At 41.2% G+C, this 27,235-nt stretch overlaps 1 protein-coding gene and 1 pseudogene across 1 annotated transcript in view; one reads left to right on the forward strand and one right to left on the reverse strand.

Annotated features, from left to right (window-relative positions):
- The window catches only part of Dennd4a (DENN domain containing 4A), a 112,707-nt gene that overhangs the window by 49,764 nt on the left and 35,708 nt on the right, over positions 1–27,235 (forward strand). Inside the window, exons 11-15 of the mRNA XM_021171458.3 lie at positions 205–349; positions 629–804; positions 6,336–6,436; positions 10,337–10,555; positions 11,501–11,646. Of these exons, the coding sequence (XP_021027117.1) occupies positions 205–349; positions 629–804; positions 6,336–6,436; positions 10,337–10,555; positions 11,501–11,646 (787 nt within the window). The remainder of the gene's footprint in view (positions 1–204; positions 350–628; positions 805–6,335; positions 6,437–10,336; positions 10,556–11,500; positions 11,647–27,235) is intronic.
- On the reverse strand, positions 21,867–22,007 carry LOC115032063 (small nucleolar RNA SNORA17; annotated as a pseudogene).

The raw sequence follows: 27,235 nt of genomic DNA on the forward strand, positions 1-27,235 counted from the left end.
TCCTGAATGCAGCGCTGAAAAGTGCATGGCCTTAAAAGCTCACACACACAGTCTTTTGGACTGTGTAATAACTGTCTGCCCTGCCCAACAACAGCACTTACGTTTAAAGTTGAATATGCACAACCCTGCTCTCTTAGATAATTAGGAGTTTAAATTGTTTTGTTTTGTTTTGTTCTTACTGTGTATTTTTGCTCGGACTGACAGTGGTGGAAAGTTTTCAACACTACTCCAGAATCTTGGCCCTGAGAATGCTGTGACACTGCTGGTGTTTGCCGTAACAGAACATAAAATCCTCATCCATTCCCTACGGCCCTCTGTGCTCACCAGTGTGACAGAAGCATTAGTGTCTGTGAGTACCATTTCTTATAGGCAGTCAGTTCAGCTTAAACTCAATTTATTCATGTAATTGAAAGTCATTTTAATGCTTAACTACATTTTAGAAAGTAATGGATTTATACATTGTTGAAGCAGTTTTAATTTCCTAACTCTTAATTTTAGTGATAATTATTTAACTCATTATCAAACATCAAGCTACAGGTAAAAATCTAAAATATAATTTTGTGTCTATGCTGATAACTTATGCTTCCATGTCAACATCCTAACATTCTCCATCTCTTGTTTCTCCAAGATGATTTTCCCTTTCCACTGGCCCTGCCCATATGTCCCTCTGTGCCCTCTGGCCCTCGCAGACGTCCTCAGTGCACCATGTCCATTCATAGTAGGCATCGATTCCAGATACTTTGATCTTTATGACCCTCCACCAGATGTTAGTTGTGTCGACTTAGACACCAACACCATTTCTCAGTAAGTACACTTGAGACGTCACAGCTGAGACTCCATGACTTCACTGTCTCTGTATGTGAATTCGCAGTTTATAATTGCTGACTAGTGTTCTTTTGAGATATATTATTTTTTTGTATTTGGAGTTTACCATCTCCTTGTTAGCTCTTGCTGTGCTTCAGTAGAATATATTTAGGGCATTAGAGGTGGTTGTGTTGGAAGCAAATACACTTTCAATCCTCAGGCTTGTGGCATATTTAAAAAACATGCCACAAGGGAAATCCAGGCAGATGGAAGTTGGGGTTGGAGAGATGGCTCAGTGGTTCAGGTACTCTTGCAGAGGACATAGATTCAGTTCCAGCACTCACATCGCTCTAACAACTGTCCATAACTCCATTTCCAAGGAATCCGATGCCCTCTTCTGGCCACTATGGAGACTACACATAAAATTGCACACTTACATATAAAGTGTCTTTTCAGATGATGCTTGAGAAGCTAATAAAAAATAGTGCCAGGTACCACAATAATTATTTATTTATTTATTTATTTTATTTATCTTTTTTAAAGAAGGTGAATCTATTTTTTTTATTATATGTAAATACACTGTAGCTGTCTTCAGACACACCAGAAGAGGGCATCAGATCTCATTATGGATGGTTGTGAGCCACCATGTGGTTGCTGGGATTTGAACTCCGGACCTTTGGAAGAGCAGTCGGGTGCTCTTACCCACTGAGCCATCTCACCAGCCCCACAATAATTTTTTAAAACGTTTTCCTTTTTTGCCAAATGAGTATGGGAGAATCACAATTGAGTTAAAAATCTATTTCTGTACTAATACTTTAATCTTATTTCTAGTATAACACTATCAGAATCCTAGTGCATCATAGCAAAATTAGCATGTCTTAATTTTAAAACAATCTATAAACTTATATGTAATTTCCCCTTTTCACATTCTGGGATTATAGCTTTTAAAAACAATGTTTTCTTATTTCTTTGAATCCAATCTTCAGATTAGTTTCCTGTCAGCCTGTAAAGAAGGAGGAACCGGCTGCAACAACGTGGCGCTCGTAGGAGCCGGTTAAAACGACCCCCGTTTAGTCCCTGTGAAAATCCCAAAAGCTACTTTAGTTTTGCACTTAATAAGGAGATGTGGAATAGGGTTTCCTGTTGACTTACTGACATTGGGGACTGAACCCAGAGCTCATGCAGGCTAAGCAAGTGCTCTGTCACTGTGGCACCCTCCCAGCCCTCTATGTTTTAATTATAGCAGTAAACCATAAAGTGTGTCCATTTAATTCCAGAATTTTAGATTGGCTTTCCACCTTTGTCATGTATTAAAACCTCAGTTGCTCGAACCATTAGAAAAATTGGGGGGAAAAAGATATTTTGTTTAGAAGTATATGAACAGTCAACAAGCTCTTATTCATTAAAAAATATTAACCAATAAAATATAGGACATATTTTATACATGAAGACCATTTTAATATGGAATTACTCAAAGCAAAGATTTTTTTTTTACCAATAATTTATTTCTTTATTCACTTTACATCCTAATCACAGTCCCCCTTACCTCCTCTCTTCCCAGTCCTGCCTTTATGAATCCCTCCCCCATTGCCCTCTCCCCTTTTTCTCAGAGAAAGGGAGCCCATTGTGTACCACCCCACCCTGGAGCATCTAGTTCCAGCAGGACGAGGTGCATCCTCTCCCACTGAGGCCCAACCAGGCAGTCCAGGTAGGGGAACCGAGACTGAGATAGCCTCTGCTCCACTTTGTAGGGAAACCAAATATTTTTTTTTTAATTAGTTGATTTATTTTTTATAAGCAGCACTGTGTTCTTTATTAGGAATGTTTCGTTCTTTGAAATAGTAAACTAGTACTTTGCTTTCTCATTTCACAAATGCTGATGAGACAGTTTTTAATTAATTAATTAATTTATTTATTTATGTATATGAGCACACTGATACACCAGAAGAGGGCACCAGATCCCATTACAGATGGTTGTGAGCCACCATATGGTTGCTGGCAATTGAACTCAGGACCTCTGGAAGAACAGTCAGTGCTTTTAACCATTGAGCCATCTCTCAGTGATTTGTAAAGCTGAACTAAGTGCTACCAGCAAGTGCACACCGTGTTTATTATGATAGGCAAAGTGCTCCCTCTCTCACACTCTCTCTTTTTTCTTTTCCTTTTTTTTTTAATTGGTTTTTTTATTTACATTTCAAATGTTATCACCTTTCTCGGATCCCCCTGCCCCCAAAACCCCATATTCCATCCTCGCTCCCCCTGCTTCTATGAAGGTGTTCCTCCACCCACCCACCCACTCCCACCTCCCACCCTCAATTCCCCTACACTGGGGCATCTATCAAGCCTTCATAGGACCAAGGACCTCTCCTCCTGTTGATGCATGACAAGGCCATCTTCTGCTATATATGCAGCTGGAGCCATGTGTACTCCTTTGTTAATGGCTTAGTTCCTGGGGAGCTCTTGGGGGGACTGGTTGGTTGATATTGTTGTTCTTCCTGTGGGGTTGCAATCCCTTTCATCTCCGTCAGTCCTTTTTCTAACTCCTCTATTGGGGGCTCAGTGCAATGGTTGGCTGTGATCATCTGTCTCTATATTTGTAAGGCTCTGGCAGTGCCTCTTAGGAGACAGCCATATCAGGCTCCTTTCAGCATGCACTTCGTGGCATCCACAATAGTGTTGGCGTTTGGTAACATTATAAGGGATGAATCCCCAATGGATGGCCTTTCCTTCAATCTCTACTCCTCACTTTATCTCCCTATTTGCTCCTGTGAGTATTTTGTTCTCCTTCTAAGAAGGACCGAAGCACCCACACTTTGGTCTTCCTTCTTCTTGAGCTTCATGTGGTCTGTGAGTTGTATCTTGGTTATTTGGAGCTTTTGGGCTAATATCCACTTGTCAGCGAGTGCATAGTATGTGTGTTGTTTTGCGATTGGGTTACCTCACTCAGGATAATATTTTCTAGTTCTATGCATTTGCCTAAGAATTTCATGAATTCGTCATTTTTAATAGCAGAGTAGTACTCCATTGTGTAAATGTACCACATTTTCTGTATCCATTCCTCTGTTGAGGAACATCTGGGTTCTTTCCAGCTTCTGGCTATTATAAATAAGGTTGCTATGAACGTAACACACTCTCTTAATTTGTTAAATTAACCTCTTCTTAACTGGGCATGGCTGCACATACCTTTAATCTCAGCACTCAGAATGCAGAGACAGGCAGGTCTCTGTGAGTTCAAGGCCAGCCTGGTCTATGTAGTGAGGTTGAGGAGAGCCAGAGCTACTTAGTGAGACTCTATCTCACTAATATCTTACAATATTTGGTACTTTCTTTCTACTTTGATTACTAATTAATTGAAGAGTCAAAAATGATATGAGTTGTTTGCACTTGGCTCCTTCTTTAATATCAGCCATCCATGCCTTGAGGGGACCCCACAAGTGCACTAAAGTACTCTGCTGTAATTTATTCAGAGTTCTGAAACTCCAACCTGAAGTTTGAAAGAAAAGCAAATTCCCAATATAGGATTTTTAGTTTCTTTTTCCTACCCCAGGTACATACAATACAGATTAAGTTCTGAATTCTAAGACATTTCTGAAGAAGGGGGAAATAAATTAATATCTATAAAATATAATATGCATAAAGTCTCATGTATAGCCTATAGACACTTGAGTCTGTGTCCTTTATGAGAAATTTCATGATTCCTCTTGACACATAAGAAAGCGCCAGACAGTGGTGGCACACACCTTTAATCCCAGCACTTGGGAGGCAGAAGCAGGTGGATTTCTGAGTTTGAAGCCAGGTTGGTCTACAGAGTGAGTTCCAAGACAGTCAGGGCTACACAGAGAAACACTGTCTGGAAAAACAGAGAGAGAGAGAGAGAGAGAGAGAGAGAGAGAGAGAGAGAGAGAGAGAGAGAGAGAGAGAGAGGAGAGGAGAGGAGAGGAGAGGAGAGAGAGAGAGAGAGAGAGAGAGAGAGAGAGAGAGAGAGAGACTTTGTAAGCAATCAAAGGACACATTTTTTACTCTGTCATCACTTGGTTTCTAAATTGTTGATCTCTCACTGTAACACTTAGACTTCTGCCACTAATGATGAGGTAGCAGTGACAGACAGTAATCCTGTAAATGGAGATACCATGAGCAAAAATGTAGAAGGCTATCAGAGACTAAAAACTCAGGAAAACTAGGTAAAGCTCCCTGACCTGACCATATTTCACAGAAACAGTATCCAGGGCAAAAGGAGGGAATTACATGAGTAGATAACAATGTGATACTTTTGTATCCATTTACGCCAAAACATATCTTGACTGTCTATCTATAGAATGGTAACAAAAATGCAAACCAAATAAATGTTCTCCTTTCTCTGAGTTCTTCCAACTCTAGTCTAAGACAGGTGTGGGTAGAGGCAGGGGATGCTATTTGGCAATATTTCATCAAGATATTGATGTGAAAGTCTCTACATTGTAGTCTCCCTCTTAGTCACATTATAAATGTAAAAACTACTAATTCTTTCACACACAACATCTGCAACTTTGTCCTGATCTGCCTTTATTTTCATTCCTTGGAAAGGAGGATAAATTATAAAACATTAATTTTTATAAGATTTCTTGTCTACTCTTTCTGTTTATTTTTCAAAATGGTATTTGTTCTATAGGGATTTTGGGGGGATATTTAGAGATAAAACCCTAGCATAGGAAGTTCTACTACCCACTTGTACTGAGTTGTTCTTTGTGCATAGAACATAATGAGTTTGCCTCCTTCTCTTTTTCTCTTTATTTCTCAACATTCAAAGTGAGTATTCATTACTTTTTAAATGTAAAAGTATTGAATAAATAAGAAGTAGACTAAAAAAAAATTTAGTTATGTTCAAAAGCTTTTTGGTACATTATACCTCCTGGCCCATAGGTAGAGACCTCCTGTGTTAACGGAGATTATAGATACCTCCTACAGAAAGAGATATTAGTTTGTAAGCAGATAACCTCTGTTAAAGTTTTAAAATGTTTTGTAATATTATATTTTGTTCAAGGAATTTAATATTTTAGAAGTAAAACTCAGAGTAATTTTTATTTATGCCTTGGAAAGTAGGAAACTAAGCCTATAGCACTGTATTTTAATAAGGTCTGCAGTTTCTAGGTTCATTGAAAATTTAGTAATATCTTTTCTTCTCTTAGGAAAAACTGCTAGAGTTAGATTTTCCTGCTGTTCAAGTGTCTAAGCCTTCGCACATGAGAGCAAAGGGCATGCTCGCTTTGTCAGGAGTTCCGTTATTACATGATCCAGCAAAATGTCATAGACACTGTATGGACAGAGCGGGAATGCTGGCGTGTATTTATGAGAGGATTACACCTTCATTCAAATTAACTTGATAGCGTCACTATCCCAGTGTGCCTCTGTCAGATTTCCTTCAGTAACCTGACCATTGAGCATGTGTTCCATTTGTTGTTTGATGGCTGTTTCCCCTTCATGTATAAATGTGACAGGAATATACCCCCTCCAAAGGTCCACGTAACACATGTATTGTTATCTTTTAATCTCAGAACTGGGGACAAAAAGAATGTAGCCTGGAAGATTCTCCCAAAGAAGCCATGTAAAAATCTGATGAATACACTGAATAATTTACACCAGCAGTTGGCAAAATGTAAGTGGGTAACTTAAGTAAGGCATATAATGTAGTCTGAGAAAATCACTGACTTTGTCTGAATTATTATTATTTTTTTAGCTAAGGAAATAAAGGTAATAAGGAAAATAGAGAATGTTTGCATGTCACCTTGTGCAGGACCCATCTGCTCTGAATAAATGCTAATTTGTGTAACTGCTGCTAAAGGGAATACAATACTGGAACTGATACTTACTTTGTTTTAAAGAAAGTGGTAACTGGATATTATAATGCACACATGTAATCACAGCACTTGAGAAACTGAGGCAGGATAATCACCAAAATTTCAAGTCAGCCTTGAAACTACATAATAAGTTCCCAGCCAGCTAAGCTACTGGTAAAACCCTATTCAAAAGAAGAAAAGAAAAAGAAAAAAAAAAAAAAAGGCTATTTTAGTCTGGCATGGTTGATAGAAGTTATAACCCCAGCATCACTCCAAGGCAGAGGCAACTAGGTTGTTGCAAGATCAAGACCAGCCCTTGTACACAATTTCCAGGCTTGTCAGGACTACACAGCAAGACCCTGTCTTTAAAAAGTCAGTTGATTCAGATGTTAAAAACAGTGTTTACAGCCATGCCTGGTGGTGTACAGATTTCATGCTAGCACTTGGAGGCAGGGACAGATCTCTGAATTCCAGGCCAGCCTGGTTTACATAGTGAGTTCTAGCCAGAGCTACATAGTGAGACTGTCTCAAAAAACAAAAATGAAAAGAAGGAAGGGAAGGAGGAATGTACAGAAAAGGGGAAGGAAGGAGGGAGGGAGGGAAAAGAAAATGATTATAGTCTTTAAGGCAAATAAACATTAAAGCAAAGTATGTTAGAAGCCAAATGAGTAATTTATAAATAAGTATTTTACAACTTACAGATTTTCATAAGACCATCTTAAGATAGTAAAATTCAAAAGGGAACTAAAGAGGTCATTTTCTTGAATTTTGCCATTACTGAAATAACATGAAGAGGTAAGGATTGCCACTGGTATATTTTCTTCATATATAAAACAGAAAGCTTTACACATCTAAGATGGATGATTTAAAGTACATTAGGAAATGCTGTTGTCAGTGAAAGAAGAGTCAGGTCCTAACCTCTTCACTAATGCCTGTCTTGGAACCATCTGCCACTTGCTAAAACCAAAATGAAAATTGATTTTAGGATATGAAATGTTTTAGGAAAAAAAGCTTATATAGAAACATATCTTGATAGTGATCCAGATTTTCTGATAAAAATTAAGCTTTTATTTCTTGAATTCTCTCAGTATTGTAACAATGGTCCATTTAGTGTCTAAGGTTTAATACTTATTTTATGAGATATGGTCAATGGTGATGTTGATATATATATATGTATATATGTACATATATATTTCTCATGCATTTATTATGAAATGCAGACATAGGAAATAGCCTACACCTGTGAAGGTCCAAGATACTAAGAATATAACTTGAAATAGAATGTAACAGACAATATAAATAAAGTTTAGAAACTAGCCAACTCCATGGTAGCTCAAAAGTATTGCAGGATATATTTTTTAAATGACATAAAACAGCAAGCTTTACTCTTGTGGATTAGGACAATTGTTTACATATTTTTGTTCCCTAGTTTGCTTTCTAGAAATGCTCTTAATTGCCAGGCGGTGGTGGCGCACGCCTTTGATCCCAGCACTTGGGAGGCAGAGGCAGGTGGATTTCTGAGTTCGAGGCCAGCCTGGTCTACAGAGTGAGTTCCAGGACAGCCAGGACTACACAGAAAAACCCTGTCTCAGGGGAAAAAAAAAGCTCTTACTCCTGTGGAGAACCAAAGAATCCAATAGCTATTGTAGCCAATATAAATAACTCAGTCGAGTAGTCCAACTCTAGTGGGCAGAATGCAGAAGATACAGTCATGGATATCAAGAACAAGATGTCTGCTTTTTAAAATATGTGTGTGTGTGTGTTTGTGTGTCTGTCTACGTATGTCCATATGCACATGGAGCCAAAGATTGATGTTATGTGTCTCCCTGGATTACTCTCCAACTTACCTTTTAAGTCTTGTGTATATGTATGTGTGTGCTCTGGGCACGCGAGGTTAAAGGAAGGTGTAAAGGTTAAAGGACAATGCTCAGTAATTAGCCTTTCTTTCCACCCTGCTGGAGGCGGGGTTTCTTCTTGCTTACTGCTGCCCTTGCATGCTCCAGGCTGACTGGGCCATGAGCTTCTGTGTGATTCTCCTTTTCTCCCTCCCGTTCGTTGCAGGAGCACTGGGATTACTGGTGCAGACTACTACGTCTTGCTTTCTATGTGTGTTCTAGCAATCCAAACTCAGGTTATCAGATTTGCATTCCAAGACCTTTCAGCCACCGAGCCTCTTCCCTAGTGTTATGAACTACGCTTAAAGCTACAGGTGTTTAAGGAATACTGGTAGTTTAGATAATTAACTAATTCTTAAAAGGTCTTTAAGTTTTGAAGAATTTAGGAACTTCTGTCTTGCCCCTTTGAGAGTAGGTGTTCTATTATATCTAAATGTAATGCATTTCTTACCAACAGGGCATCCTTTGACATCACTACATCAAAGTTATAGAACTCGGGGAATTAACCTTGGGCACCCTCATCTGCAGACCGAATTCAAGGGTTACTGTTTTGTGTTTCTTTTTTTCAGTGTGGATGTAAATGCACTCACCTGGTTACATGTGGAAGTCTTCCTCTATTGTTGCCCACCTTACTTTTGAGATAAGATCTCTCAGTGAACCTGGAGCCTGGCTAGCCTGAAACCCTGAGATCTCCCTGTATCTTTCCCTCTTCCTTCAGCCCTGGGGTTGCAGATGCACGTGGCAGTGCCTGGCTTTTATGTGCGCTAAGGATCTAAATACATGCCTTCATGTGTGCACAATAAATACTCCACCTGACAAGCCTTCCTTATCCCAAGTTTACCTGTTTTATAAATAAATTTCTTTAAGCAAGAGGATCTAGTTCCAAATCAGAGGCAGGTAGTTTCAAGTCTTTTCTATATCCTCTAAAACAGCTTTTTCTTTAATTATTTTCATAATACTGCTCTTTCAGAGGACCCAGATTTGACTCCCAGCAGTCATACAGTGGCTCACAATCATCTGTAATCCCAGGTCTGGAAGATCCAACAGACCTTTTGCACATACAGGCATGCGAGCAAATAAACACATAATAAAATAAATAAATCTTTGTAAAAATTATACTTACACTGTCACATGGTTCCTGATGTAATTTTTTTTTGTCTAGGAGTCCTCTTGTAAACTCAGGCCGTGCGTCATTGGCAGGAGTGCTTCAGTGGTGATGCTCCCTCCTCTGCCTCTCATCAGTGTGCTCTCAGTTGCTCCTGCAGTGGAGGGTAGCTCCGGCTAATGGCTACTGGGCTTCTCAGTCCACCTTACCGGAAGGGACAGAAGTGACTCAGCCAGGCTCCTTTAACATAAATTACTCCTTACTACCTATTGGCTCTATCACTGAGTTGTCCAGGAAGAGGCTTTTTGTTTTTTTAATCCTTCTGTTTTAGCCCTCAGGCACTAGGATTTTATGAAGTAAGGAGTTGAAATGATTGTGTGTTCTATATTTCCAATGCCGTGGTTGTTAGGAACTTTCTTTACTAGTGTGTGTGTATACACAAACATACTCACATGTACATATGTAGTTCTGTTAGAGTGTGAACTAACTCTGATGATAGATTTACAGGAATAATTTTAGGTGTAAGTTAGTTTAAAATATGCTCAGCAGAACCTCAAAGTGATAGAGAATTTTTTCTTGAGGTTTGCATACTATCAAGTGATGTAAATGTAAGAGCTGTGGTTATGTGAGCAATTTTGAAAAAAGATACATTTTGCATTAAAACTAGGGTGAGCCTTATTTTTCATAGACAAAATTTCAAACCCTGTATTTCTTCACAGTGCAGCAGAGACCAAGAGATGATGGACTAATGGACTTAGCAATGAATGATTATGATTTTAATTCCGGGAAGAGGTTGCACATGATAGATCTGGAAATCCAGGAGGCATTCTTGTTTTTCATGGCCTCTATTTTAAAAGGCTATAGATCATACTTACGGCCAATAACACAAGCCCCGTCTGAGACAGCGACAGATGCAACCTCTCTTTTTGCCCTTCAAGGTGAGTGCTCATATAATAATATAGCTTTCATGTTGTTAAGCTTAAACATGCGACAAATCATTTGTTCTCTGACCTAATAGCCCGTATTGAGCAAAGCACGTACCTGCTCTGAGGCTGTGTGGGTGCCAGCTCTGTAGAGCAAGTTCTTCATTAACTCGAGCCCTAAGAACAGTTCTGTCTGAGAACTTCAGAACCTCGCGAGCACATTTAATTTCACTTTGTTGTGTCATATTTGTGTTGAGGTTTCAACAGTCTCTGTTTTCAGGGCTGCCAGGAACCCCTGGGACGGTCACCTCCAGGCTTGAACAGCCTCGTTTGTTTTATTTCAGTTTACTTTACAAATACTATTTTCTTAGACTAAAAGGGGGGAAGGGAAGTTGTGAAGCCCATAGTACAATTAATTGGTATCATGCTATATGTTTACTTTCTAGTGTATTTAATATTTGGAAAAGAAATGAATCTAGTAGGTGTGTGCTCGGTGCCATGTAATGCCGAGCATTTGGGATGTGTCAGTCAGCAGGAGAGGTGCTGCTTTCACTGAGTGTGCGGTCAGGAAGATGGGCAATGAGAAGGCAATGGAGTGGGCAGATTCAGTTACAACGGTAAATAGGATAAGTGCAGAGAGAGAGAGAGACCAGGGGCAGAGAAAGCACGCGCACAACGTGACACATACTGTGCGCAAGCAGCAGTCACAGAGACTAAGCAGTACTGGTTTATGTCTGACGGTCCAGGCGGTGACACGGCTCTGGAAAGCATGCACCATCTCTGTGCACCTTTTCTATTGCTTTTCCTACTTCTTCCCCATTTATCAAAGAACTTAAGTTTTGTTTTGTTTTTCAGTAAAATAGTAAACAAAATGAGACTATAGATGATAGTGTTGATCAAGTTTCTTTTAGCAAAAGATTTTCTGAATCTATTCTCACATTATCTATTTATACTGAATAGCTTTCTTAAGAAGCCGGGACCGATCACATCAAAAATTCTATAACATGATGACCAAAACACAAATGTTTATTCGCTTCATTGAGGAATGTTCTTTTGTCAGCGATAAAGATGCAAGCCTGGCCTTTTTTGATGACTGTGTAGATAAAGTAAGTAGTCTGCAGTAATCTGCAGTGCCCTGGCTTATTTTATGTGACTGTTATAAATGTTATGTTATTGTTTCTATTTATAGCTTGTAACAAAAATCTAAAATAATCTTATTTTCATGCTTGACTACTTACAATGAGAGTTTGAGTAGCCTCCTAGAAATTATAGCACATACTTTTATTAAATTTTATTTATTGTTAGTAGTAGTATAAATGTGTGTGTGTGTGTGCGTGCATGCGTGCGCGCGTGCACATCTGTGCACAGGTGGGCAGGGCAGAGAACAGTCTTGAACAGTTTGAAAGTCAATCCTCTTCTACCATGGGTTCCAAAGATGGAGTAAGTGTGCTAAGCTTGTGTGGCAAGCACTTGTATCTGCTAAGCTATCTTTCTTAAAGCATACTTCTTTTTTCAAAGATTTTTTTAAATCACTGTTTAATTATATGCATATGTATAGAAGAGTGTGGGAGATCAGAAGAAGGCATTAGATGCCCTGGAATTGGCATTATAGACTGTTGTTTGCTACCAGCTGTAGATGCTGGGAACCAAACTCAGGTCCTCTGCAAAAGCATTAAGTGCTTTTAACCACTGAGCCATCTCTCCATCCCCAAAGCATTCTTCTTAAAGGTGTTTAGTAAGAATTGTACCTTAACAAGGTTAAGGCTGGTCGGGGGTGGAGCACTCCTTTGGGAGACAGAGGCAGGCAGGCAGGCAGGCAGATTTCTGAGTTCCAGGCCAGCCTGGTCTACAAAGTGAGTTCCAGGACAGCCAGGGCTACACAGAGAAACCTTGTCTGGAAAAAAAACAAAAAACAAAAACAAAAACAAAACAAAGAAAATCCTTATTTAACAAGGTTACGGTTAGGTTCCTACCCTATCTTTGCACTTAGAGGGTGGGACATTTTCCCAAGCACATGAACCTCTAACATTCTGAGATATCACATGCTTAAAGCAGAGGGCACAGCCAAACAAACCTCATATAACTATTTTTACAGCTGAGAGTGAATGTATACCTTATACTAATTCTATTTTAAAGTCATACATGAAACTATTAATTTTCTGCTTAGTCCTTTTATTATTAGGTGAGATGGTGCTGGGTTTGTGCTGGAAACAAAGGGGGCAGGAAAACAATGCCCTGAACACACTGTCTAATCTTGAGTATGGTTAAGAAAATTGAGTTGCCTAGAGTAGACACCTGAGCCACGGCCATGAGCAAAGAGCTTCCATTCAGAGATCTGGCTTGACATGGGACTCAGAGCAAGAAGGCAAGAACATCCTTCCTGGGGCAGACAGCTATCCTCAGGATATCAGAGCTTAACCAGGATGGGACGAGTACGGCGGTGAAGGTAGTGTAGCGCTCAGGAGCCTACACAGGGTCAACAGGGTGAGGCTGGCATAGCAGATGGGATGTTAGACTTGGACTTGGATGAAGGAGATGCCAGCATGGTAGGCATGAAATTCAGTGTGTACAGGCTTGTCAGATTAGGGTGAAGAAGTCATCTGCATGGGAGCAAAGCACCGAAGAGGGGAGAAAGTTACATAAAGGGAGAGAAGATGTTCAAATAAGTAAATGTATTCAAAGTGATAAAGATTACCATGGTCGGGAAAGACATATACAAATACAAACTTAGAGTGAAGTAGAACAAACAGAGAGGCGGGAGTTGGGGATCTTTGGAAACACACTATTGGTTTTCGGTCTGTGGTATTCAAAAATAGAAACAGCTATAGGAATAATTACGTTTCTATGTACGTACACATATATGCTGTGGTTTTGTATATCAAGAAAACCTAGGATTAGCCACACCTTAATACCAAAGAGGCTATTTGCTTCTAAATAGCAAAAGGGGTCAGTACTCTTTGGAGAAATGACTGGTTTCTTTTCTTCTTGCTAGGATAAATACTCTGACAAAAACTACTTAAGGGATGAAGGGATTATTTTAGCTCATATTATCATGTCAGGGAAGTCAAGGCATCAGGAGCTTGAGACAGCTGCTCCATAGTCAGAAGACAAAAGCAATGAATGCATGCATGCATTTTCAGCTTGCTTCCCCTTACACAGTCCAGGGTCCTCTGCCTAAGGAATGGTGCCACTTCTAGTGGTATGAGCCTTCCCATCTAAATTAATCAGGACAGTCACCCACAGATATACCTAAAGCCCATCTTTCAGATGGTTGTAGATTCTGTTAAGTTGAAAGTTGACACTAACCCTCACAATTCCATCCTCTGTCAATTTGTGAGCCACCCATTTGGGTTGTGGGACTTGAACTCCAGTCTCTGGCCCTCTGCAAAAGCAGATGAGCCATCTCTCCAGCACCATTTTCAATATTTTAATAAATATTTTAAGCATTCCTTGTGGAATAAAATATTGACAAAAATGGGGAGGCATATCTGTAAGTTTTTCTCTAGAGCCTTTTTACAAAAATAATTGTGTACGAGAGAGAGAGAGAGAGACAGAGAGAGAGAGACAGACAGAAAGAAAGAAAGAAAAGAAAAGAAAAGAAAAGAAAAGAAAAGAAAAGAAAAGAAAAGAAAAGAAAAGAAAAGAAAAGGAAAGAAAGGAAGGAAGGAAGGAAGAAGTTTCATATGGTACCAACTCTCCACTGGTCATATGTATGTATGTACATCCTTTATGAACAATGACACTCATTTGTATAATGTTATCTCCATATCAGGCTAGCTGAGTCATATGAGACCAAATTAGTGGCCAGGACTTAGCTAGTGACATGCAGCCCACTTGGGAGCATTGAGCTAGGTGGCAAGACTTTTAGTTAAGTATTAAAGGAGAATTTTTATAGTGTTTCTTTTTGATGCATTCACTATATTTTATTCACCAGTCTGTGTTTTAGTTAAACAAAAACTAATGTCACATAGTCTAATGAGATACTTATTAATATTTTAGGCTGTACAAGACTTGTAATTTTACTCCATCTCTAGGACATCCTGTCCTAAGGAGATCTCCTAGTAGTTAATACTTTAGATTGTCTAGGGATTTCTGTAGGTTACTTGATATTTATGTGATGGGAGTCAATGTAGTGGATGATTTTGAACAAGTCCTTTTAAAATTTACATTCCAGGGTCTTGCTTCTCTTGCAGAGGACCTGAGTTACATTCTAACATTCTTTTTTGTAACCTATTTGTAGCAGTGAGTTTTCAGCTACACTGCTTTGTGCTCCAGGTGGGTCTCATGCTTCCAGCCACCCACCCAGGAACTCTTATTTCTGAATGGGAGATACACACACACACACACACACACACACACACACACAAAACCACACACCAGTTAATTTTAAAATGCCTTGGGTACCTCAAAGGCTGGGCACTCCTAAATCTTCCCCTGCTATTCCTGGCCCCATCAGAGAAGTGGCCAGTGGGCCGTGGCCAGTGGGCTGTGGGCTGTAAGCAGTGGGCAGTGGCCACCCACCTGAATTCTTCCATGGCTCATTGGCTTTATCTCCTGCACCTCTAAATCTGATCTGTCTCCCACCACATCATGGTTATCCTCTGTCTATTCCTCTCTCCCGCAACTTAGCCGACGCAAATCTAAGAGTCCCATGCATCTCCCTTTGCCCAACCATTAGCTGCTGACATCTTTATTGACCAATCAAAAACTAATTGGGGACAAGGACCTTCAGTGTTTGGACACACAGATTCCTGATTAAATCAAAGTGTTAGAACCAATCTAACACCTATTTAGGAATTCTAGATCCTGTGAAAATTTCCTATATACACACACATGAAGACTTTACTGACTAAGCAGAAAATCAAAGCTAAGAAGCATGGTGCAGGTATAGATTAGTAACAAAGCTAAGCAAAAACAAACTAATGAAATCCTGAACCACAGTTACTTGTATTTGTTTCGTTATAATTCAAGGGACATTTTATTGGAGAAAATGTGTATCTTAATAAGCTTCATATGTAAAGTTGGAGCAGAGGTTGGTTGTCTCTGGAGTTACAGAACAGAACTCCTGAAATATAAGTACAGGGTGCCTGCCTTTCATAGTCCTGGATCCCTATAAAAACACTGAACATAAAAACTCAATAAATAATTTTAATCTGTAAGCATTTTTAGAATGTCTTATTACACTTTGAGAATAATCATTTATGTTATAGGCTATTCCTTAGTTGGGTAAGTTTGAGCTCATTTTGTTTAAGTGAACAAATCCTCTTACCTCTGAAAGTTTAACAATGAAAAAAAATGAATAAATTTACTTCCCTCCACCAACCCTTGCCTGTGCTTGAACATAACTTAGACATATTCCTCTTTTGACCCTAGCATATTCAAACTGGAAACATTTAACTCTGTTTTGAAATGAAAATGAGTAATGCTGAATAGAAATAACAACATAAGAATTATTTTCATTTGTGACTAATTAAACAAACATGTGTCTTTGTTCTTCACATGATTATATTTTAACCCCATGCAGTCTGCTCCTATAGGAAGGGGCTCAGCCGCAGGCAGTCTGTAGCAGATCGTCAGCTAAGAGGCTTTTCTGGCTTTCCAGGTGCTCACTTGCAGAGTTTCCTGAGCATATCAGGGTCTTCTGGAAAGATATAAAGGGAATATAGAAATATCTTAATTATTCTGCATGACATTGGATTTATTTTTCTCTCAATTGAGACAGATATCCCTGTACTTTCCAAAGACACAGAGAGATGTTCAGGTGACAAATGTGGGATTTGTGACATTGTTATATCTACAATACAATGCAAAATTTTAAGCATGCAATTAGAGGACATGTCTTTGCCAAGTCATTGAGTCTGTGGGTCAGTTCCAGCCTGTATTTGGTTTTGTGTGCAGAGACACACAGAAGCACATTGTTTTCTTCAATGAGTGAACAGTTGGGCTGCTCTTGTCCTCCGCCTAACACTAATTCATCTGGGAACTTCGGAAGAGTGAAGCACACCACTATCCATTCACGTTTTAAAAATTCCTGCTGGCGTGTTCCACTGGCTGCTTTCTAGTCTTTCATCTAGAATGTTCTTTCTCCAACACTTCAGTAACTGTAATAACCTCTTGCTGGAATTGAATGCCCTGCTTTCAGCCCATGCCTCTATAACTACTTGCTTAGTGCATTTCCCTGTTAGAGTGGAGCTGTCTGAAAGTGCCTTCTCCTCTGCCCCTTGGTTGTAAACTTAGTTGAATTGGTATTTGAAATTCATTGCTGCATTGTCTTTCACTGCACTGTGTGATCCTTGCAAAAAGTCTAATGCTGTCTTGATGTCTCGACATTTGTGTCTGATCTCTTTCTCTTTCTTGGGGCACCTCTAAGATCCTCGGTATCATGGAATCTCAGGGGATGTGGGGAGATACCTTATGTAGGCATTTCTTTATTCAGCGAATGGATCTGTGTGGATCCTTTTAATTTGGGAATTTACTTTCTTCACTTCTAGAGTTTTTCTTTATTCTTTTATTCTGCTCTCTCTTCTCTCCCCCTCTCCCTCTCTCTGGAAATATGTATTATTTGAGTATTGACCCTCCTAGCCTGATCCTCTTAATTTTCCCCTTTTCATCTAATTTTCTTTCTACTTTAAAAAAATATATATTGGGATTATAGTATAATTACAGCTCTTCCCCCTTCCTTTTCCTCCAAACCGTACCATGTATATCTCCTGCTTTCTTTCAAATTTATATCCTTTTTCTCCTTTAATTATTGGTGATGACGTGGTGGTGGTGGTGGTGGTGGTGGTGTGTGTTCCTAAATACATAACTACGACCTGCTCAATCTGTATATTGTCAGTTGTGTCTACATGTTTCCAGGGCTGACCCGTTGGTCGTGGGTAACTAGTCAGGGCTCTTTCCTAGGGGAGACCACTTCTCACACTCTCAGCTCTTTAGTTGTCTCGGGTTGGGACCTCATGAGCTTCCCCTTCCAGTTTATCGTGTCTGTTTGTATTGTCCTTGTTCAAGTCATGTTTAGGAAGCCATGTTGGTAAGATTTCAATCATGGGCGTAGCTTCTGACATTTCTAGGAGACATAGTCTCATAGCAAGTTTTCTGTTCCTCTGGCTTATACAATCTCTCTACCTCTCTACCCTCTCTTTCACAATGATCTCTGAGCCTTGCTTACATGCACAAGTTGGACCAGGCTTCTCATCTCGGCATTTGAGCAGGTATGGTTTTCTGTAATGCTTTCTGACTGTTGCAAAGAGAGGTTTCTTTGATGGGGGTTGGAAACTACACTTACCTGTGGGTGTAAGGACTAATATTTAGCAAGTAGTTAGGGATTATGCTATTTTAATAAAGTGGAGCTTGTAGGTTCTCTGCCAAGATCCATGAACTTCACCATCCCTGGGTAGTTGGCTACGTTTCCCGTACCAGGCACAATTTCCATCTTATTGAACAGATCTTTTTTTTTTTTTAATATTTTTATTACATATTTTCCTCAATTACATTTCCAATACTATCCCAAAAGTCCCCCATAGCGCCCCCCACTTCCCTACCCACCCATTCCCATTCTTTTGGCCCTGGCATTCCCCTATATTGGGGCATATAAAGTTTGCAAGTCCAATGGGCCTCTCTTTCCATTGATGGCCGACTAGGCCATCTTTCGATACATATGCAGCTAGAGACAAGAGCTCCAGGGTTCTGGTTAGTACATCATGTTGTTCCAACAATAGGGTTGCAGATCCCTTTAGCTCCTTGGGTACTTTCTCTAGCTTCTCCATTGGGAGCCCTGAACAGATCTTAATTCCAGTTAGAAAGCTGTTTTTTCCTGCTAAGATACACCTGTGACTATTGCACCCTTCATGTTGTCTTGTCTGCTGCTCACTCTAGGGTTCCTAAGTGTCCTAGCTGCGAAGGACTGTTGGTTGTCTCTCTCCTTTGGAAGCCTGCATGGGCTCTCTGGTACTGTGGTGGTAGTCCTCAGAGAGGAGGCTGCCAGGTCATAGCCAGCTCTGGGCTTCTGGCACCTCTGCACAAAAAGACTTCAGCAATAGGGACTTTCCTCCCACCTCTGGAGGATACCCAAGAGCAGTAACGATCAATAGTCTATAATTGTGAGTCTCTTAGACAACCCTGACCAACAGTTCGAAGGAGGGCATCTCACTGCCCTGGAGACCCTCTTGTCACGCTCCTCTAGCACTAGGATTACAGGTGCATGCTACCATATCCTCTTGCTTGTGTGACAAGCAGTGGTCCCACTGGGCCATCTCCCCAGCTCACACAGCACGTTTTATGACTGACACATCCAAAGCACTAACAACTTGGAAATTTTGTGCCATGGTTTTTGGCTCTTGAGAGGAGCATTATCAGCCTATATTGGAAATTTTCATTTAAACTATATGTGCATGTTTATACATCAACTTAAATGTATTTTAGATATTTTTAGGTAGATAGTTAATAGTATGATTGCTTATGAGTCATTCAGGTATCCTTACTGTTACTTTATACTCTGCCCTCTTCTTCTCCGTTTATTTCCCTTCCTGATTGGAGTCTCCCCTTCCTACTTCCCCCTCCAGATCACTTGTGCCCTGATATTTTCCTCTGTATTGTCCCATCCTTCTACCCTGTCTTTCTGCTTTTTGACTGATTGCTTCAATTTCATTTGCCATTCCTTATAATATACTTTTATTTCTGATGTTGTGTTTGCAATTTCCATATAAACATAACTGAATGTTTCTTTTTTATGTGACACCTTGTTCTTGCTTCCTGACTGTAGGCTTATTTGTTGTGGTTGTTTTTAAGGTTTCTTCTCCCTGGTTGTCTTCCCTTCTGAGTACCTCAGCTTCCCTATTGTCTATAAATATAAAGTCTTTTGATTCACCCTGGAAAACAAAACAATAAAAGCTTAGCCTTCTCCCAGCATTGATGAGAGGTAGTGTTCTAACTCCTGAGTTGTGCCGTGGATCTGGGAATCCTTAAATGAAGGCGCTAATGTTCTTGCTTTAATCTCATCTTTATTTCAGTTTCAAGAGCATGGTTGTGTGTGTATATGTTTGTCTATGTCCATGGTGTGTGTGATTGTGTGTGTGTGTGTGTGTGTGTGTGTGTTCGTGTGTATGGTATGTATATGTTTGCCTATGTCCATGGTGTGTGTATGTGTGATATGTGTAGGTTTGTGTATGTCCATGGTGTGTGTGTGTGTGCACCATGTATATTCAGACCAGAGGTCACCATCAGGTGTTTTGTTTATTGCTTCCTACCTTTTTAAAGATAGAATTGCCTATCATGATATCATGTATTTTGATCATGATTATTAACCCCTCCTCCCCAGCCCCTCCCTGATTAACCCCCTTCCTTACCCACTCAATTTTATGTCCTTTGTTTCTAACCCATTGAAGACAGTTGGTGCTGCCCATACACTTGCATATGTGGCCTTACTTTGGAGTGCAGCAGCCCTACTCTGCCTGTGGTTTTTCAGGCTGCAGCTCTCACTGCACTGGAGACCCTCCTGTCATGCTCCTCCAGCACTAGGATTACAGGTGCATGCTACCATATCCTCTTGCTTGTGTGACAAGCAGTGGTCCCACTGGGCCATCTCCCCAGCTCACACAGCACGTTTTATGACTGGCACATCCAAAGCACTAACAGCTTGTATCTTGGCATCCTCCTGCTTCCTTTCTTCAGTGCCTGGTCAGTGTTTGAACCCCAGTTACGCTGTTATCTCCCTCCAGTTCATTTGTCTTGGTTTCCTTTTTTATTGGTTCTTTGCGAATTTCACATCATGCACCCCAATCCTACTTAGATCCCTCTCTTGCCATTCCTACCCTCCACCCTTGCTACCTCCCCATCACTAGAGAAAAAATTCTTGTTGTGGAAGCTGTTGTGTGTCACAGTTGTCCCACTGTATACCCTTTTGTCTACACATCTTTGTTTGCAAATGTTTATTGCAATGTCTAGTTTGAGGCCTCTGGCTTCTGCTTCACTATCAATACTGGAACCTCACTGGGACTCCATTCTAATATCCCGTTGTTGCCCTGTGTCATGGAGATCTTGTAGTTTTGGAACTGTAGGACCAGCCTCTTCATGCACTCCAGCAATTCATAGATGGGGTAAAATACTGGGGTGGACAATTCAAAGCCCTGGATCTGGGCCCAAGAGATATCTGAGCTGGTCAGCCTGCCTGTTTTCCTCTCTTATGCCCTCAGGGCTGGCTCACCAGCAACCCCCACAGTCAGGGCTAGCTCTACCCTGCTGCTCAGGCAAGTGTATGGCCCACTATCCTGAGTATTGCAACCACTAGGGACAGGGACAGTTCTTCCACCATCATGACGCTGAGGCCAGCTCTCCTGTCTGCCATAGGTGTTGAGGGATGAGGAAGAGGAGGGGGACATCACTCCTTTATCCACGACACCCACTGCACAGCAGGCAAGTGGTAGGGCCAGCTCAACTGTACTGCCCAGTCGAGGTGCAGGCCCTACTCTCTCTAGTGCTGCAGCAGGAGAGGGGCAGGGACAGCGCTCCTGCTCTCATGACCCCATCGGAGCCAGCTTACCCTCCTGCTACAGGTGGCAAGGGCAAAAGATAAGAGAAGGGGAATCTCTCCCTGGTCCATGCCACCATTCATGCCATGGCACAGGAGACAGGTGGCCGGGCCAGCTCTCATATCCTCAGGGCAGCTCACCCACAACTTCCACAGTGTGTGGGCCAAGTACCACAGCTGATTAGGGGCAGGGGTAGTTCTCCTGATTTCACACCACCCAGGCTGAGCTCTTTCTTGATGCCCAGGTGAGGGGTGGCGCCAGTTTTGCACAGCCTTCAGACATCAACATGTCCCCAGGCAGAAGATCAGACCAGGGATGTCTGCCTGCTGCTTCAGAGCCCAAACCTGCCCCCTGGTAGCAGCACAGGCCAGGACGCCACCATGGTTCCAGATAGGATCAATGGCTACTCCAATAATCTGTTTTTACTACCCTGTAGTCTCCAGTTCTGCCTCTCTTCATTGTGCCCACGTCCTCTGTTTCTTTTCCATTTCTCCAGCACTTACTTGCTCCTCTTAGTGGCTCCCAGCATCTCTGGGGTCCTCTCAGGAGTGCTATGTCCCGCTCATGCATTATGGCACTGGGCAGGGGTCATCTGAGCACGGTCTGCCCACCAGCGCCTGTGCATCTCAGGCTAGCTCACTCTCTGGACCCCATGGCACCAGTCTAGTGGTCATCTCTGGCTGGCTCCTCACCCAAGCCTGGATCCTAAGTGAGGGATGTTTGTTATGGACTCACTTTCTGTCCTGGGAGTCTGCACAGCATCTAGCTGGGTCCTGTCAGGCTAACTTTTCCCACCAGGGAGGATTAGGCTACTAACCATTCAAATGTTCACAAGTTAGAACACTGAGCAAAGACATACCCTTTCTCCCTCTGCCACCTACCAATGCACAGAGTATACTGATGTGACATAGCAGCCTTACCTGCAACGCCTCTGGAGCATGCTCTCCTGGTTTCTTATTTCTAACCTCCTTATTGTTCTCATGGGATTTAAGAACAGTGAAGGTATTGTACATGTTTTATTCAGACAGAAAGATATATGTTATTTTTCTTTCCTTTTTTTAGATTATTCATTCATTCATTCATTCATTCATTTATTTTGTGCTTCTTCATGCAGTATTTGTGAGTTATTTTTAATTAGATATTTTATTCATTTACATTTCAAATACTATCCGGAAAGTCCCCTATACTCTCCCCACGTCCTGCTCCCCAACCCACCCACTCCCGCTTCCTGGCCCTGGCATTCCCCTGTACTGGGGCATATAATCTTCACAAGACCAAGGGCCTCCCATCCCTTTGATGGTTGACTAGGCCATCTTCTGCTACATATGCAACTAGAGACACAAGCTCTGGGGGATACTGGTTAGTTCATATTGTTGTTCCTCCAATAGGGTTGCAGACCCCTTTAGCTCCTTGGGTACTTTCTCTAGCTACTTCATGGGGGGCCCTGTGTTCGATCCAATAGATGACTATGAGCAGCCACTTCTGTATTTGCCAGGCACTGGCACAGCCTCACAAGAGACAGCTATATCAAGGTCCTGTCAGCAAAATCTTGCTAGTGTATGTAATAGTGTCTGGCTTTGGTGGTGGTTTATGGGATGGATCCCTGGGTGGGGCAGTCTCAGGATGGTCCTTCCTTCCGTCTCAGCTCCAAACTTTGTCTCTGTAACTCCTTCCATGGATATTTTGTTCCCCATTCTAAGAAGGAACAAAGTATCCACACTTTGGTCTTCCTTCATCTTGATTTTCATGTGTTTTGCAAATTGTATCTTGGGTATTCTAAGTTTCTGAGCTAATATCCATTTATCAGTGAGTTCATATCATGTGTGTTCTTTTGTGATTGGGTTACCTAAGAATTTCATAAATTCATTGTTCTCCATTGTGTAAATGTACCACATTTTTTGTATCCATTTCTCTGTTGAGGGACATCTGGGTTCTTTCCAGCTTCTGGCTATTATAAATAAGGCTGCTATGAACATAGTGGAGCATGTGTCCTTATTACAAGTTGGAACATCTTCTGGGTATATGCCCAGGAGAGGTATTGCTGGATCTTCCGGTAGTACTATGTCCAATTTTCTGAGGAACCGCCAGAATGATTTTCAGAGTGGTTGTACCAGCTTGCAATCCCACCAGCAATGGAGGAGTGTTCCTCTTTCTCCACATCCTTGCCAGCATCTGCTGTCACCTGAATTTTTTTTTTAATTTTTTTATTAGGTATTTTCCTCATTTACATTTCCAATGCTATCCAAAAAGTCCCCAATACACTCCCCCCACCCCCTACCCACCCACTCCCACTTTTTGGCCCTGGAATTCCCCTGTCCTGGGGCATATAAAGTTTGCAAGTCCAATGGGCCTCTCTTTCCAGTGATGGCCAACATATGCAGCTAGAGTCAAGAGCTCTGGGGTACTGGTTAGTTCATAATGTTGTTCCACCTATAGGGTTGCAGATTCCTTTAGCTCCTTGGGTACTTTCTCTAGCACCTCCATTGGGGGCCCTGTGATCCATCCAATAGCTGACTGTGAGCATCCACTTCTGTGTTTGCTAGGCCCCGGCATTGTCTCACAAGAAACAGCTATATCTGGGTCCTTTCAGCAAAATCTTGCTAGTGTATGCAATGGTGTCAGCGTTTGGAAGCTGATTATGGGATGGATCCCTGGATATGGCAGTCTTTAGATGGTCCATCCTTTCTTCACAGCTCCAAACTTTATCTCTGTAACTCTTTCCATGGGTGTTTTGTTCCCAATTCCAAGAAGGGGCACAGTGTCCACACTTTGGTCTTCGTTCTTCTTGAGTTTCGTGCGTTTAACAAATTGTATCTTATATCTTGGGTATCCTAAGTTTTTGGGCTAATATCCACTTATCAGTGAGTACATATTGTGTGAGTTCCTTTGTGATTGTGTTACCTCACTCAGGATGATGCCCTCCAGGTCCATCCATTTGCCTAGGAATTTCATAAATTCATTCCTTTTAATAGCTGAGTAGTACTCCATTGTGTAAATGTACCACATTTTCTGAATCCATTCCTCTGTTGAGGGGCATCTGGGTTCTTTCCAGCTTCTGGCAATTATAAATAAGGCTGCTATGAACATAGTGGAGCATGTGTCCTTCTTACCGGTTGGAACATCTTCTGGATATATGCCCAGGAGAGGTATTGCTGGATCCTCTGGTAGTATTATGTCCAATTTTCTGAGGAACCGCCAGAATGATTTCCATAGTGGTTGTACCAGCTTGCAATCCCACCAACAATGGAGGAGTATTCCTCTTTCTCCACATCCTTGCCAGCATCTGCTGTCACCTGAATTTTTTATCTTAGCCATTCTGACTGGTGTGAGGTGGAATCTCAGGGTTGTTTTGATTTGCATTTCCCTGATGATTAAGGATGTTGGACATTTTTTCAGGTGCTTCTCAGCCATTCGGTATTCCTCAGTCGAGAATTCTTTGTTTAGCTCTTGTCTTAGTTAGGGTTTTACTGCTGTGAACAGACACCATGACCAAGGCAAGTCTTATAAAAAAAAAAAAACCAACATTTAATTGGGGCTAGCTTACAGGTTCAGAGGTTCGGTCCATTATCATCAAGGTGGCAGTGTGGCAGCATCCAGGCTGTCATGGCGCAGGCAGAGCTGAGAGTTCTACGTCTTCATCCAAAGGTGGCTAGTGGAAGACTGACTTCCAGGCAACTTGGGTGAGAGTCCACACCCACAGTGACACACCTATTCCAACCAGGCCACACCTATTCCATCAAGGCCACACCTCCAGATAGTGCCACTCCCTAGTCCAAGAATATACAAACCATCACAGCTCTGTAAAAATGGGGTCATTTTTAATGGGGTTATTTTATTTTCTAGAGTCCAGCTTCTTGAGTTCTTTGTATTAAGGAAAAGTAATTGTTACTTCCTGTTATTTTTGTTGTTAGAGTTGGTATTCTGTTCTTGCGGCTATCTTCTTTTAAGTTTGTTGAAGGATTACTTTCTTGCTTTTTCTAGGGCATAATTTCCCTCCTTGTGTTGTTTCCCTTTAATATTTTTTGAAGGGCTAGATTCATGGAAAGCTATTGTGTAAATTTGATTTTGTCATGGAATATTTTGGTTTCTCCATCTATGGTAATTGAGAGTTTTGCTGGGTATAGTAGCCTGGGCTGGCATCTGTGTTCTCTTAGGGTCTGTATGATATCTGTCCAGGATCTTCTGGCTTTCATAGTCTCTGGTGAGAAATCAGGTGTAATTCTAATAGGTCTGCCTTTATATGTTACTTGACCTTTTTCCCTCACTGCTTTTAATATTCTATCTTTATTTAGTGCATTTGTTGTTCTGATTATTATGTGTTGGGAGGAATTTCTTTTCTGCTCCAGTCTATTTGGAGTTCTGTAGGCTTCTTGTATGTTTATGGTCATCTCTTTCTTTAGGTTAGGGAAGTTTTCTTCTATAATTTTGTTGATGATATTTACTGGCCCTTTAAGTTGAAAATCTTCATTCTCATCTACTCCTATTATCCTTAGGTTTGGTCTTCTCATTGTGTCCTGGATTTCCTGGATGTTTTGAGTTAGGATTTTTTTTTTTATATTTTGCATTTTCTTTTATTGTTGTGTCCATGTTTTCTATGGAATCTTCTGCACCTGAGATTCTTCCATCTCTTGTATTCTGTTGCTGATGCTCGCATCTATGGTTCCAGATTTCTTCCCTAGGGTTTCTATCTCCAGAGTTGTCTCCCTTTGGGTTTTCTTTATTGTTTCTACTTCCATTTTTAGATCTTGGATGGTTTTGTTCAATCCCATCACCTGTTTGGTTGTGTTTTCCTGTAGTTCTTTAAGGGATTTTTATGTTTCCTCTTTAAGGACTTCTACCTGTTTAGCCATGTTTTCCTTTATTTTTTTAAAGTGAGTTATTAATGCCCTTCTTAAAATCCTTTACCAGCATCATGAGATATGATTTTAAATCTGAATCTTGCTTTCCGGGTGTGTTGGGGTATCCAGGATCTGCTGTGATGGGAGTACTGGGTTCTGATAATGCTGAGTGGTCTTGGTTTCTGTTAGTAAGATTCTTACATTTGCCTTTCGCCATCTGGTAATCTCTGGTGTTAGATGTTCTAGCTGTCTCTGGCTGGAGCTTGTTTCTCCTGTGATTCTGTTAGCCTCTATCAGCACTCCTGGGAGTCCAACTCTCTCCTGAGTCCCAGTGGTCAGAGCACTCTCTGCAGGCAAGCTCTCCTCTTGCAGGGAAGGTGCACAGAGGTCTGGAGCTCAGCTCCGCCTCCTGGCTGAAGATGAAGATCCAAAGGGACTCTGTCCAAGAAGCTCTGTTGCTTCTGAGGCCTGCACGCTCTCCTGCGAGGACTGGTCTCTGAGAGACCCGGGATACGAGATGGCAATTTCACCTGAGTCCCGGGGTCAGAGACCTCTCTGGAGGCCAACTCTCCTCTGGCAGGGAAGATGTACAGAGGCCTGGTTCTCAGCTCTGCCTCCTTGCTGAAGATGAAGGCCCAAAGAAGCTCTGTTGCTTCTGCCGCCTGAGAGCTCTCCTGTGCCGACTGGTCTCTCTTATTTATTTATTTATTTAATGTATGTATGTAAGTACACTGTTGCTATCTTCAGACACACCAGAATAGGGCACTGAATCCCATTACAGATGGTTGTGAGCCACCATGTAGTTGCTGGGAATTGAACTCAGGATCTCTGGAAGAGCAGCCAGTGCTCTTAACTGCTGAGCCATCTCTCCAGCCCATAATTGTTATTTTTCATTATTGGTAACTATACTTTATCTGGTGAATTCACTCTTCTTTATTTATCTATTGTTTGACACATGTATTACTTGTAGTTAGTTGATGTTGCAAACGTACAGAAACATAGTTAGCACTGATAGGTGTTGGGTTTTGTTTTGTTTTGTTTGTTTTGTTTTCACTTTCTGTTATTTTATTTATTTTATTTTTTGGACAGGATTTCTCTGTGTAGCCCTGGCCGTCCTGGAACTCACTTTGTAGACCAGGCTGGTCTGGAACTCAGAAATCTGTCTTCCTCTGCCTCCCAAGTGCTGGGATTAAAGGCGTGCGCCACCACTGCCCAGCCTGTTATTTTCTTAAAATAAAAATACAGTAGCAATATTCAAACACATCTTGCTTTCTAAAAATGACCATACCAGGCTGGGTTTGTGACTTAGTGGAAAGTTGCATGCCTACTGA

The sequence above is a fragment of the Mus caroli genome, unplaced genomic scaffold (assembly GCF_978045245.1).
Source record: "Mus caroli unplaced genomic scaffold, Mus_caroli_1 scaffold_11, whole genome shotgun sequence".
Taxonomy (NCBI): Eukaryota; Metazoa; Chordata; class Mammalia; order Rodentia; family Muridae; genus Mus; species Mus caroli.